At 36.8% G+C, this 14,017-nt stretch overlaps 1 protein-coding gene across 1 annotated transcript in view; it reads right to left on the minus strand.

The window, feature by feature from the left end:
- Nucleotides 1-476: 476 nt before the first annotated feature.
- Nucleotides 477-14,017, minus strand: part of singed (fascin domain-containing protein singed) — a 78,923-nt gene continuing 65,382 nt past the window's right edge. Inside the window, 4 exon segments of the mRNA XM_023159863.2 lie at nt 477-1,386; nt 1,684-1,982; nt 3,155-3,182; nt 3,185-3,310. Coding sequence (XP_023015631.2) covers nt 1,184-1,386; nt 1,684-1,982; nt 3,155-3,182; nt 3,185-3,310 — 656 coding nt within the window. The 3' untranslated portion in view covers nt 477-1,183.

Consider the following 14,017-nt stretch of genomic DNA (forward strand, 5'->3'; position numbering starts at 1 on the left):
GTAACCTTGACAGTCTGGAACATCGAAGAACGGTTGTAGATTTGCCACTCATCAAAAACCTTTTATTGCATCTGGGATTTGTCTCTTTCCATACTAAAAGAACTACACGACTCGTTTGACGTACAAAGACGAAAAAAAAAATACACAAAATTCTCATCAGTCCATAGATTTCCCCAAATTTTGGGGATACATTTGGAGAGATTTTTTCCATGAGTTTCAATTCAAATGTTGCTATCGACATTCCCCTGGAAAATTCGAGGCAACAAACAGTAGCCAATGTAGAACTTTTTCATCATAATTTCTATGTATGGTTGAGTCACAATGATTCGTGTGTGTCACCAAAAATTCTTTGTGAGTGAAGAGAACCCTCTCCACGTTCTCTTCTATGAATTGAAGTGCACTTCATTTATATCAGATGTATTAAATTCTATTTTTCAATACATGAAATACGTTCCACCTTAAAAAAATTAAATATACACATTCAAGTATATTTTTATTTTAAAACGGTTACAATCATCTTACAAAAATGTCTTGGGTTTAGACCTACGTTCACTGCTAAAAAAGCTACAAAAATACAATAAGACTCCTTAAAAATTGCAAAGCTCTTAAATTCTAAAGATATGTAAAAAATAATCTGTACCTATATATGGTTTGAGCTTTAAAATACAATAATAAATGCATATTTCCGGTAACAAAGACCTTGATATTAAGAGTACCGATGCCATAATGTTGAAAGACTAAGTAAATGAAAATTACACTGCTTATAATTCGTGGTTCACGACTTCAGAAAAAACATTACACGGTTTGTGGTATATTTGAACCCCTCTTACATTTAATCATACAATATTTTTTAAGTTAAGACAAATATTTGGTAGTGTACAAAAAAAGGCCATGGGTTTTGGCAGTTGAGGATATTATTTTTGGCTATTAAACACTACTTAAAACTAAATTTCGATAAATCACATTATAAATCTAAAAATTAAATCAAATAGGAAAAACTATCACCTACATTAAATACAAATTGAAATAAATAGAATCTGACAAAATAACGTGCACATAATTTTAAATAAAAATAAAACATATAACAATATTTTGCCATAAGATAGAACCCACAAAAATGGACATCTTTATTATAAATGATGAGTCACCTTTATTATGTAAAAATAAATATTGCATCGAGTATTTAGTATTCCCATTGTGTAGCGTTTTCGATACTACTATCACCCATACGGAAACAACCATTTTTATTGGCAGTTAAATAGTTACCACTAATGGTTTTTATGCAAAGGCGTGTCGGTTCGCGTAGTTCTAGATAAAAGCCCTCTGGAGTGTCAGAATCTGCAGTAACGCCTTCACTATCGACATGCCAGTATTTGCTGTTTTGACCTGAAAAAAAAAGGATTATTGGTGTTCAAATACTTGCGTTGAAGAAAATTAATTTAGAATAACACAATTTTTTTATTCATGACAAATGCGATAGTAATGGCAATTTTCTGAATGGAGAACAATTACTTCCCTGAATAATACCACTTCGGATATTGAATCATATCTAAGAGACATTTGTATGGATAATTTATCACAAAAATATTTTGGGCTGAAATAAAACGGGTAAATGTGGTCCCTCAGAGCTTTCGTAAAAGAATTGGACTGATAAAATCATGAAAATCACTTCAGGGTACTCACTTTTGAAATGGACAATGCCTTTGTCTCCTCTCTCTACTTGGATGGTCTCATATGTAGCCTTATTGCATTCCAATTTAGGATTTGATGCAGATTTGAAACCAACAAAACCTTGTTCCGACTTCAGTACTAGGATGGGTCTGTTTACAAGGTAGAAAAAGTATTTACATGTGTCATCTACGGTGTCTGATGTAGCATAGAGGTGTCCAGACCTTTTTGTGATCACATAGCGACCATTGTTTGCTCTGAATGCCACGGAACCGTCTCCCTGCCAGACCAGATCAAATAGAGCATTGGAAGATCTGTAAATAATAGGTTATTTGAATAGAAGCACAATGATTAACTTTGTTTCAAGTAGTAGTAATAATAGTTTAGGTATTAGTTCAAACGACCTCTATTCAGTTTATGAAACTCCTAAGATGTTATTTTGAATTATATATAAAATAAACATATATGAAATCAAATTGTACTTCACTGTCAAAAACAAAATTTTATTGACAATGCATTTGGAAGTAAAACTAAATACATTTACCAATTAGTTAGTAATATTACATCTGATCAATCAGGATTCAGACCTCAGCTTAGTACCACCACGACTCTTCTGTCAATTACCGACGTTTTTTTAAAGCTGTAGAAAATGAGAATGTGACCTGTTTAGTACTTCTGTTTTAAAGCAAAGCGTTCGACACTATTGATCACGAGATTTTGTGTGATAAACTAGTCTACTTTGGTTTTTCTCGGAAAACAGTGTCACTCTTACAAAACTATCTGAAGAATCGTACTCAAAAAGTTGTTGTATCGGATGCTCTACTGGTATCAAAGAGAATGCCACAACGATCTATCCTTGGGTCCTTGCTTTTTAGCTTGTACACATACATCACTATGCCGAAGACACGCAGTTATATTTTTCTTTTGCGCCTCGTGATTCCACGTCTGCTCAGTCATACATTAATGAGGATCTTCAAGCCATCTTTGACATTTCTACAGCCCATAAGCTCAAGTTCAACCTGCAATAGCGATTTGTGGATCCAAGAAGAACAGATAGCTCATTAACTCCACTTTTCAAGTTCGCATCGAAAATGAAATTCTTTCCTCCGTGACCGAGATGAAAAACTCAGGATTATGGTTTGATCCAGAGCTTCGCTTCACTAAACATGTCAGCTAGCTGAATTAAACTGCTTATAAAGTCCTCCGGCAGCTGTTTCCATTTCTATTCAAATTTTTTTCCAGATGGCACCCAGTCGCCATCTTAAAAGTTTCATCTATCAGTTTCAGTTTCAAAAAATAAAAGGGGGACATTAAATGACCTTCGAAATAAAGGGTAGTTAGTGATCTTTTTGAAGAGACCAGACAAGTGGTTAGAAATTTTCTGCTTTCAAATATGACGTTGAAGAAATTTTAGGTATTACCACTATGAATACAAAACGTTTGCAAACCAGGTGACAACTCTGAATGCTGTAAAATAATGTCTCACCTTTTATCACCTGAGGCTTGGATACCCCTCCAGTTTCTAAGGTCCAGTATTTGTCTTGCATTGTACGAATATACCATCTCTTGGTACTCCAGTCGAATTCCAGTTGGAAAGTTTCGTGGTCTGAGATTTCTTCCTGATTTGCTGTCACATCAACACCTAGAACAAACAATAAATAAATCACAATATAGGATTGTAAATAATGATGAGGCAGTAAGGCAGTTTTAGGAAATAAATCGCACAAAAACATTAAAAACAATTTGGGTATCATGACAAGGCATTATGATGCAATTTTTATAGGAGCCCTATGAGATAATTTTAAATCTTACTTTTTGTACACCTTGTACAATCACCTTAAGTGGTAGGCGTTTCGGAAAGTAATCCATTTCCGTTTTCAAAACCTTGGAACTCACTATAAAAATCTCGCCCTAAACTGTGACAGCTCTAACATTTTTTGACTTATGTCAAAAAAAAATTAGAGCTATCATAGTTTGGGGCGAGATTTTCAAAGTGAATTTCAGGTTTTGAAAACGGAAAAGGATTGTTTCCCGAAACGTTAACCACTTGAGAAAGTTGAGTAATAATATTTAATTTTTCAAATAGACTTTTTTCAATTTGTAAGCAAAATTAATGAATACAAGTTACTGACTAATTGGACTTTTCATTATTTTATATTGTTGTAAATCATGCCTGAAAGAAAATAACTCCGGCCGCCACTGGTAACCATAAACCCAAGGTGTCCTAGTTGAAAGCGCGCGAATGTACGATGATTCCCCGCCACTCTAGAAGCAGCGAGAATAATGCTACCGACTTCGCCGGAACTTTGGCGAAATTTCTACATTCAATTACAATATTTAAAGGCTAGCCACGAGGATATTGACACAGTCAAGTGGACGTTACAGTGCGGAACACGAAGTGATCTAGCAAGGCGATAGTCATTCAAATGATAGTTGAAGCTTTAGTTGAAGTATTTGTGTATTTAAAGTGAAATAAAGTTAAGTTTGATTATTCAGTGTAGTCAATTATTGGTCAACCCACGGGTAAAAACGTAACAATACTACGCAGTAACTTTTAGGGGGGAACTTTTCAGTAGGCAGATTCTCTATTAATTCAAATTTTATTTTTTCAGATTGTGAAAGATTATAAACAAAAAAAACAGTAGAAAATATTGAGTTCTCCGCAATAAAAAGTCTTTTGAAGAATAACATAAGAGTAGACTTAAGATCAGCCGTGTCAAAGATACGGCCTTGGGTCCGCATTTGGCTACCAGGACGTAACACTACGGCCCGCGATCGCAATGTGTCACAGAAAGAAGAGTCATGTTTTTTAGAGCTTTTAGAGTTTACTAGATTCCTCTGAAGTTTCAAAATGCGCACACTATATCTATAAGTAATTTCAAGGGCAGCGCGTGCCTAGACAAGCGAGATAGTGTTAGACAGGTATCTATTTAACGTTTGTTTGAAGGTGATTGACAATGTTTCGTGATGAATTTCACTAGTTCGGACTTCCATTGTCTATTATATAAAATGATTTGAAATCCCTGAAACAAGTAAAAAAGAATAATTAAAAAAAAGAATAGTTGAAAATAACAATTATATTAAGCAACAATAAACCTGAAATGAAATGATAGTAAAATAACCTACAAGTAAAAATATAATAATTGAATAAATAAAAATTAAAGGAATGCAAAAAGAAAATAATAAAAATAAAAAAGTGTAGAGATTCCAAGTCACGTTAGTTCACGACGTTTCGATTGTTGGTATCTACAATCGTCTTCGGGTGATGACTGGACTGATTCCTCCGAGAGATGACTATTTTATAGGTCGTTGAAATACTTTCACTTTCTCTACTTTCCATTTTCCGCTTCACTGATTCCGTGAGAGATGACCGATTTGGCGGGAGTTGGTCATTTCTCGTTTGATGATGGGTTTCCATATGTTTCGTATATCTACGCTGGCCTGGCTGAATACGTTGTTGGACAACATGTATGCGGCTTCCTTAAATTTTCTCCTGAACCAATGTTCCTCTCTGTGCAAGATCTCAGCTTGGGACCACTCGATGTTGTGTTGATGGGTCCAAACATGGTCTGCTATTCCTGATTTGCTGGTTTCTCCTCGCTGTGTGTGCTTCTTGTGCTCGGCAATGCGAATATTCAATGGCCTCTTAGTTTCACCAATATAGGATTTTCCGCACTCACAGGGTATCCGGTAAATGCAATTCTTGGAATCGCAGTCCGCGTTTGGGGGCCTGGTTTTCGTGAGGCTGCTACGGATAGTGTTACCGGATCTAAAACAGGTTCTAATGTTGTACTTGGAACCAATTCTTCTTATCCTCTCCGATAATCCTCTGATGTAGGGAAGTGAAAGCACTGGTTGTGACGGCTTCTCTTCCTTGCGAGGCTCCTGCTGTCTTTTGGCCAAAGTCTTTTCTACCATCGCTTTGGAGTATCCATTCCGCTGAAGATCACTTTTGATGATGTCTAGTTCCTTCTCGAGACCTTCCTTTGTATTACAAAGCCCAAAAGCACGGTCTAATAGAGTCTTGATGATTCCTCTTTTTGTCGATTGATGGTGGTTGGATTCGTGGTTCAGATACTGTCCCGTATGAGTGGGTTTTCGGTATACAGATGTTTCCCACTTAGTGTCGGTCCTCTTCACCAAAACGTCTAAGAATGGCAATTCATTGTGGATTTCCTTCTCCATTGTGAAAGTGATGGAAGGTCTCACGCTGTTGATGTGTTTCAGAAAGGCGTCTAGTTCAGTATTCCCATGGTTCCATATTACTGAACTAGACGCCTTTCTGAAACACATCAACAGCGTGAGACCTTCCATCACTTTCACAATGGAGAAGGAAATCCACAATGAATTGCCATTCTTAGACGTTTTGGTGAAGAGGACCGACACTAAGTGGGAAACATCTGTATACCGAAAACCCACTCATACGGGACAGTATCTGAACCACGAATCCAACCACCATCAATCGACAAAAAGAGGAATCATCAAGACTCTATTAGACCGTGCTTTTGGGCTTTGTAATACAAAGGAAGGTCTCGAGAAGGAACTAGACATCATCAAAAGTGATCTTCAGCGGAATGGATACTCCAAAGCGATGGTAGAAAAAGACTTTGGCCAAAAGACAGCAGGAGCCTCGCAAGGAAGAGAAGCCGTCACAACCAGTGCTTTCACTTCCCTACATCAGAGGATTATCGGAGAGGATAAGAAGAATTGGTTCCAAGTACAACATTAGAACCTGTTTTAGATCCGGTAACACTATCCGTAGCAGCCTCACGAAAACCAGGCCCCCAAACGCGGACTGCGATTCCAAGAATTGCATTTACCGGATACCCTGTGAGTGCGGAAAATCCTATATTGGTGAAACTAAGAGGCCATTGAATATTCGCATTGCCGAGCACAAGAAGCACACACAGCGAGGAGAAACCAGCAAATCAGGAATAGCAGACCATGTTTGGACCCATCAACACAACATCGAGTGGTCCCAAGCTGAGATCTTGCACAGAGAGGAACATTGGTTCAGGAGAAAATTTAAGGAAGCCGCATACATGTTGTCCAACAACGTATTCAGCCAGGCCAGCGTAGATATACGAAACATATGGAAACCCATCATCAAACGAGAAATGACCAACTCCCGCCAAATCGGTCATCTCTCACGGAATCAGTGAAGCGGAAAATGGAAAGTAGAGAAAGTGAAAGTATTTCAACGACCTATAAAATAGTCATCTCTCGGAGGAATCAGTCCAGTCATCACCCGAAGACGATTGTAGATACCAACAATCGAAACGTCGTGAACTAACGTGACTTGGAATCTCTACACTTTTTTATTTTTATTATTTTCTTTTTGCATTCCTTTAATTTTTATTTATTCAATTATTATATTTTTACTTGTAGGTTATTTTACTATCATTTCATTTCAGGTTTATTGTTGCTTAATATAATTGTTTTTTTCAACTATTCTTTTTTTTAATTATTCTTTTTTACTTGTTTCAGGGATTTCAAATCATTTTATATAATAGACAATGGAAGTCCGAACTAGTGGAAAGGTATCTATTTAGTTCGAGTGAACAACTCAATCATGGACAGTAACGCCATCTCTTAACAACAAGCGGAAATACCCAATAATTTCTGTTGAGAATAGAATCTTCCAGGCGCTTCAAGTCTAGACTAGAACCTTCCTTATCCTGATGCACTGTTTCGAACCTTTGGTGTAGTAATGAATATTACTGGAGTTTTTTTCCCCAACACCAAACCGTTATTTTGATACCTCGACAGGAGTTTCGATCACCAAGTGATCATCTCCAAGAGGAAGATCAAAGTTTGATCTCTTGTATCTCTATATATTCGGGAGGGCGCGCCAGCATAAAATAATAATAAAATACATACAATTGATAATCAATTCGGGACTGTCTTATATCAAATTATCAATTTTTTTCTATGAATAGTTTTAATAGGAAATCATAACGTTAAAAGGTAAGACCGACATATTTTAAAACAAACATAACATATAGATGGATGCGGATCTCGTGGGTCTCCCCTGTATATTTGTTTGACTCTCCTGTGTATGAAAATTATCGTACACGAAGTTCTCAAATTCGGAGAAATTTTGAAAACGAAAATCCTTGTTTATATTATAGAACACGAATAAATTTTTCGTATTTATTCACCAAGAAACATGTTTATGTAATACAATATTTTTCCCAGCATTTAATTTCAACATTAATAACAATGGTGTCGCTTCTTTGACCAAAAATAATAATCAGCAATGAATTGAACAATCATGTACAAGTCAATTAAATAATGCATCATTTGCAGTTTCGAAAGATTAGCAGAAAGATAACGATGGGTCATTAATTTTCTCGGTTCCTCGAATTTTCATGCTTCACTTGTAAAAGAATTGGTTCAGCAAATTTAAAACCAGAACAGTTCCGCTACTACGGAAAGCATTGAACTAGAATAATACCCTCTAGTAGCCTCTCGCAGGTGAAGAGATCAGTTAATAATATTTTTTTTTAATAACTGAGCAAAAAGACACAAAACAAATCATCACTTGTACAGCGGTACTCAAAATACTTTCCTTGTAACTTTTAATTTATTAAGTTCATTATGTGAATACTTTTCAGCTGTCTGTGAAGAGAATGACGTTTTCAGTACCAGCAGTTTCATTATTTTTAAGAAGCTGTTTGTGGGTGATTCAATGATTTGAAAAACGTAGTAGATTGAGAATGAGAGAAAGGTTAAATAATTTGGATTGGTTACGCAAGAGGACAGATGATGTAACGGTAAAAGAAAAGTATAAATTACTGAAGAGGAATATTGATAAGAAAATTTCTCTCGAAAAAAAATCGCATTATAAAGCAATCATTAATGAATCTGATAGCAAAACGAAAACACTTTGGCACATTGTAAACAAAGTTGAAGGAAAACATAAATTTAACAAAATATCTGAAATTAATTTTAATAACGAGGTCTTAACCGAACCAGAAAACATGACCCCTGTGTTTGGACGATATTTATTAACAGCGATAACTGATAAATTGAATGAACATTTTGGTCACGAGTTTTCCACACAATGTACCACAGGTGAATTCAATCCTGCATCAATGTTCTTTGAACCCGTCACAAACGACGAAATACTTCAGATCATAAACTCATTACCGAATAAAAAATCCACAGGTCCGGACGAAATTCCGATTTCAGTAATTAAAGCCACCAGTGATATAATTGCACCAGCTTTCGAGCATATTATCAATCTATCCGTGATGCAAGGCAAATTTCCTTCTAGCCTCAAATTAGCCTCTATAATTCTTATTTTTAAAAAAGGCGAACCAAGTAATATTGAGAATTATAGACCAATCGCTTTACTAAGCATTTTTTCTAAACTGATAGAGAAAGTAATGGCCAATAGAATCACAAATTTTCTCAACACATATCAGGTTTTATGTGACAACCAGCATGGGTTCCGTAGTGGCTTATCAACTGAAACAAGCACGACTGAATTTGTTCAACATGTCAACAACAAAATGGACTCTGGCGAATTTGTTATCTCAATTTTCTTTGATCTTACTAGAGCTTTCGACTCGGTCGATATTTCTTTCATATCTAATAAATTGAATAACTTTGGTGTTCGCGGCCCAGTCAATGAATGGATCGTGTCCTTCCTCGAGCGAAGAAAGTTCATTGTCAAGATTGATAACGTCATCTCGGAGGAATCTGAAACAGATATTGGTACACCCCAGGGAAGCGTATTCGGTCCTCTAATTTTCCTCATTTTCATTAACGACCTTCCCATTCACATATCTCAAGGAAGGGTGCTTATGTATGCAGATGATACTTGCATTACTGTGTCAGATACTTCATCTATTTTCACAGGCGGTGATGTATGCATCACTGAAATACCCGATTCAATTTCGGTTTTTGACTCGATGTTTCATAACATTCAAGAATGTAATCTTTTTTTAAACAATTATTTAGGTATGTCATTTTATTTGTATATATTCATCAGACACAATTTAATTTGTGAACTTGGACTAATCTGATCTATTTCTTGTTAATAGGATATGGATGCAATAAAATTTGAATTTGAATTGTACAATCAAGGCCCCGAGAAATATACTTCATCTGGTTTTCATAGTAAATACACATTTTTAAAATAATTTGAAACGTTCATGAAAATAACTTTATTTCCCAAAAGACTGATATAACGTATTTTCAAATTTCTCCAATCTCATTTTTGAACTTCCGCTATGTTTGTACAATCATAAACAGGATATGTAAATCTCATACAAACTACAAGCTTATCAAATCAATATTCTGGTACACCAATGCAAATTCAAAAAAGAAATAACACTATATACGGCTGATCACCGACGGATCGAAGGGGGGGGGCAAAGGGGGCAAGTGCCTCCCCCCGAGAAAAAAATTCCCTCAGGGATGCGTGCTTAAGAATTGCAAACTTTTTATTGAAGCGTCAACCTTTCAAAAAAAATAATTAATTTGATGTACGTTCTAATTTTATTTTAATTTTGGCGGTGGTAGTGGCAGCAGAAATTTGCAACCTTGTGACAAAACCATTTCGATAATCGCCATTGCCCCTCCCGAAATCATAGTCTGCATCCGTCACTGCGGCTGGTGTAAACCTCGAAGTAGAAATGGGTCAATTGAGGCTGAGCCTATGGCGGGAAGCGCTTACTGCGCAACCTCTGCTGCAGGCAACCAGTGATGCAATTGATCCCAGGTTTGTGTTTAATAAACCCTACAAAATACAAATAAAACAGAACACGGAGTCCGATGCTACAAATGCAATACGCATATATACAGACGGCTCAAAAACCAAAGAAGGCTCAGGATGTGGAGTGTACTCCAGATCACTAAGCCTAAGGATTAAATGGGGAATGGGAAAAATATCAGCGTGGTCCAAACAGAACTGGCTGGTATCTCAATCACCACGAAAGAAATAACCAGGAAAGGAACTTCTGACAAAAATTACAATCTGCACTGACAGCAGACAAGCCCTATTAGCCTTGAACAGACAACGTGTTACCTCAGGGCTAGTACTAGAGTGCCAGCAAGATTTAGCCAAAGCCTCGATAGATATCCTGAGGTGGGTTAAAGGGCACGACAGGAGTAAAGGTTATAACTCTTTAGCCATGAAAGCGGCTGGACCAAGAATTTTAGGACCCAATGGCACATATGGCCTGATGACTTCGACAATTGCGGAACTAGCCAAAAGTTACACCCATGCTCAATCCCTAAAGAGATGGAATGGAATCAAAGGATGCAATCTTGCCAGGATCACAGGATAACAGTAGGATTTCTGACTGGCCACTGTCAACTAAGGAAACACATCCATAATATGGTGGACACACCTCTATGCAGGATGTGTGAACATGAAGATGAGACTGTCAGGCATGTCCTATGCGAGTGCCTGGAGTTATCGTCAATAAGAGCGGAGAGTCTTGGCCTACACCTGCCGATATGAAGGAGATGTTTCCTAGTGACCTGTCCACCTTCCTGGAAAGGACAGGATGTACAATGGGTCACATGTGGCCTAAGTGCTGTGGGCTTACACTCACCGTCCCTACTCTACAGATACAGAACACTATACTTCGCGTTTTTTGGGGGATTTTATGACCGTCGCGTCGTTCAATATAAGTGAATTTCTTGAAGTTTCGTCAACAGTAGTGGGTGCAGTGCCGACTCAACCATTTGGTGAACTAAACTATATCAATGCAACAAACAAAGTAACATAAACAATGATAGATGCGTGATCAAAGCATGATCACCACGCACATTTATCTATTGGGTAAAATAAACAAGTTTCCTCACGCTAGCCAATCAAATCAACTGCAATCGGCTGGCGGAATTCATTGTTACAGTGTTGTAGTGGTCAGTTTCGTTTAACGCCTGTGGTGTGTACATATACGTTATTTTAAAGTTTGAAATATTTGATATGTCAAGTATTGATAAGGCTGAAGAAACTGCTACATAGTGGCCTACATAGTAGGCCAAATTGGACACTTTTAAAAGGAAACTCCTGTTTTCAAACTAGAAAGATGAAAACTGATGGATGTGTCTGAGGGAAAAATTTTATGACAGACTTAATGGTAAAAACAGCATATCGATATCTATCATCGTTTCTGAGGTACAGCATGTTTTTCCACACCCTTTCTGAACCTTTTTTGCTGAATTAATTAGTTCAAGGGGAGTGAGAGAAGCAAAACTTTGCATCACTGCCGCTTCCAATTCGTATCTAGAATTGGTCGGAAATTTTAACATGAGATCTCTCAACCTTCCCCAGAGATAAAAGTCCATAGGCATTAGGTCCGGTAACCTGGCCAGCTAACGGCTGGGCCCTTGATTGGCTATCCAATTATCACCAAAATTTGAAGCCAGAAAATTGGTGACAATTGCAGTGTTGTGAGGCGAAGCCCCGACTTGTTGAAAATATATTTTTCTGAGCTCCGAGATGCGAGAGTGTTATTATAAATGAACGGGCCGATAATATTACCTCTGAAAACACCTTCACAGTGAACCCAACATTTTCTTGACTTCTTCTACTCCACAACACAATGAGGATTTTATTATGCTCATGTATAAGAATTGCGGCGGTTAAAAATGCCGGCAGTGCTCACATAAGCTTCGCCTGTCCAAACTCCAACCGTATAAATATAAAAAAATTAATATATTTTTACAATAATGCTTTCGTAATTTAAAGGTAGGCCGTCTGCAGCAGAGTTTATAGCATTGTGAATTGTATGGGCTCCACTTCCGATACCTACCAACGGTTTTTTTAGAGATGATTTTAGAAAACAGGACTATTTTACGTCCCAGATCATTATTTGGGGACAACGGGACAGATGGTCGAATAAAGGGACAGTCCCGTTCAAAACGGGACGTCTGGTCACTTCAACTATGCACGATAATGTTTTGGAGCACTTTGCTGTTAGATGGACAGAGTAGAGGTGGTCGCTGGGCCCGCGCGGATTCCATTAAAATAATAAAAGGATCTATTTTTTTTTGAAAATTTACAAATTTTTTTGTCGACACTATTAAAATTAGCTCTGCCTACTTGTCACATGAGGCGCACTACCCGACACTGCCACCCAACACCTTATGCGCCATCAAGTAACGGCCAAGTCAATCAGAAACATAATAACTTTATTGTATGATACCGTCAACTTAGACACTGCTATACTATTATCATCATTACGTACCGACAAAGTAATCACAAGAAATCGCAATCAGCCGTAATTGAAATTCTTAGACGAAGAATCGCTTCTCCTTTTTTTATAGGCCAATATAGTCCAGTCATCTTGGTAAGTTCACTTTGGAATTTGAGATACCCAGCTATAAACTCGTAATAACTTGTGTCTTGATATCCTAAAAGTTGTCTCAAAACCTACATATGGCAGGGTGTATGCGGCTATTAAAATCTAAGGTCAACTGAGGCACAAGCTCCTCTGTGAATCGAGTGTTCATGATACAGAAGTATGCAGTAAGGATCATTGCTAAGTTGGGATTTAGGGATTCCTGTAGGGGAGCATTTCAGAAGTTGAAAATATCAACAGTTGCAGGAATATACATACTTGAGGCTTGCACATATGTATACCGCAATAAAAACAAATTGACTGCCAGCAGACCATCACATACCCATTTGACACGAAATGGTCACTTATACTTCTACCCAGTCAACATCGAACTGCTCTCTACCAAAAAAGTTTTGAATATCAGGGATGCAAACTGTATAACAAACTTCCCGACGACATTAAAGTTTCAGGAAATGTACATATTTTCAAGAGAAAAGTTAAGCAACTCTTATTGTCGAAAAACTGCTACACTGTTGAGGAGTTTCAGCCGTAACTTTATTTCCATGTGAAGGGTACGGTTTATTTAATATACACGTTTTTTATTTATACACACGTAGAATTAGTAACTTTAATATATTTGATATTATTTGTATTAATTGTTTGTGACGTGGATGTGATGGTCCTATACACATCCAGAGATATTTAATCATTCTAGTCAATTCATATGTATATATACGTTTTCTTATATCATTTCTCTACTTGAATTTATTGACGTTTTTCTCTTTTTCATTTGCATTATCACACTGTTGATGAGCAAACAACTAATTTGTGAAAATTACTATTATTATTATAAAGGTCACAAAATTTGATTTTTTGCACAGTATTTACAAATATCTCGTTTCCTATGGGTTTTTTTGAATCTATCACCAATATTGTAGAGGAATAAATTCCCTACAACTTTGGTGTCAAAAACACGCACTATAAAGTTTAATGATTATTGAAGAATACATAATTAATAATCATTTTCATTTCTTATTAACTATCAC

This window comes from Leptinotarsa decemlineata, unplaced genomic scaffold (assembly GCF_025532065.1).
Source record: "Leptinotarsa decemlineata unplaced genomic scaffold, Ldec_3_MD MMD2_tig00000010_RagTag_RagTag, whole genome shotgun sequence".
In the NCBI taxonomy this organism is placed as follows: Eukaryota; Metazoa; Arthropoda; class Insecta; order Coleoptera; family Chrysomelidae; genus Leptinotarsa; species Leptinotarsa decemlineata.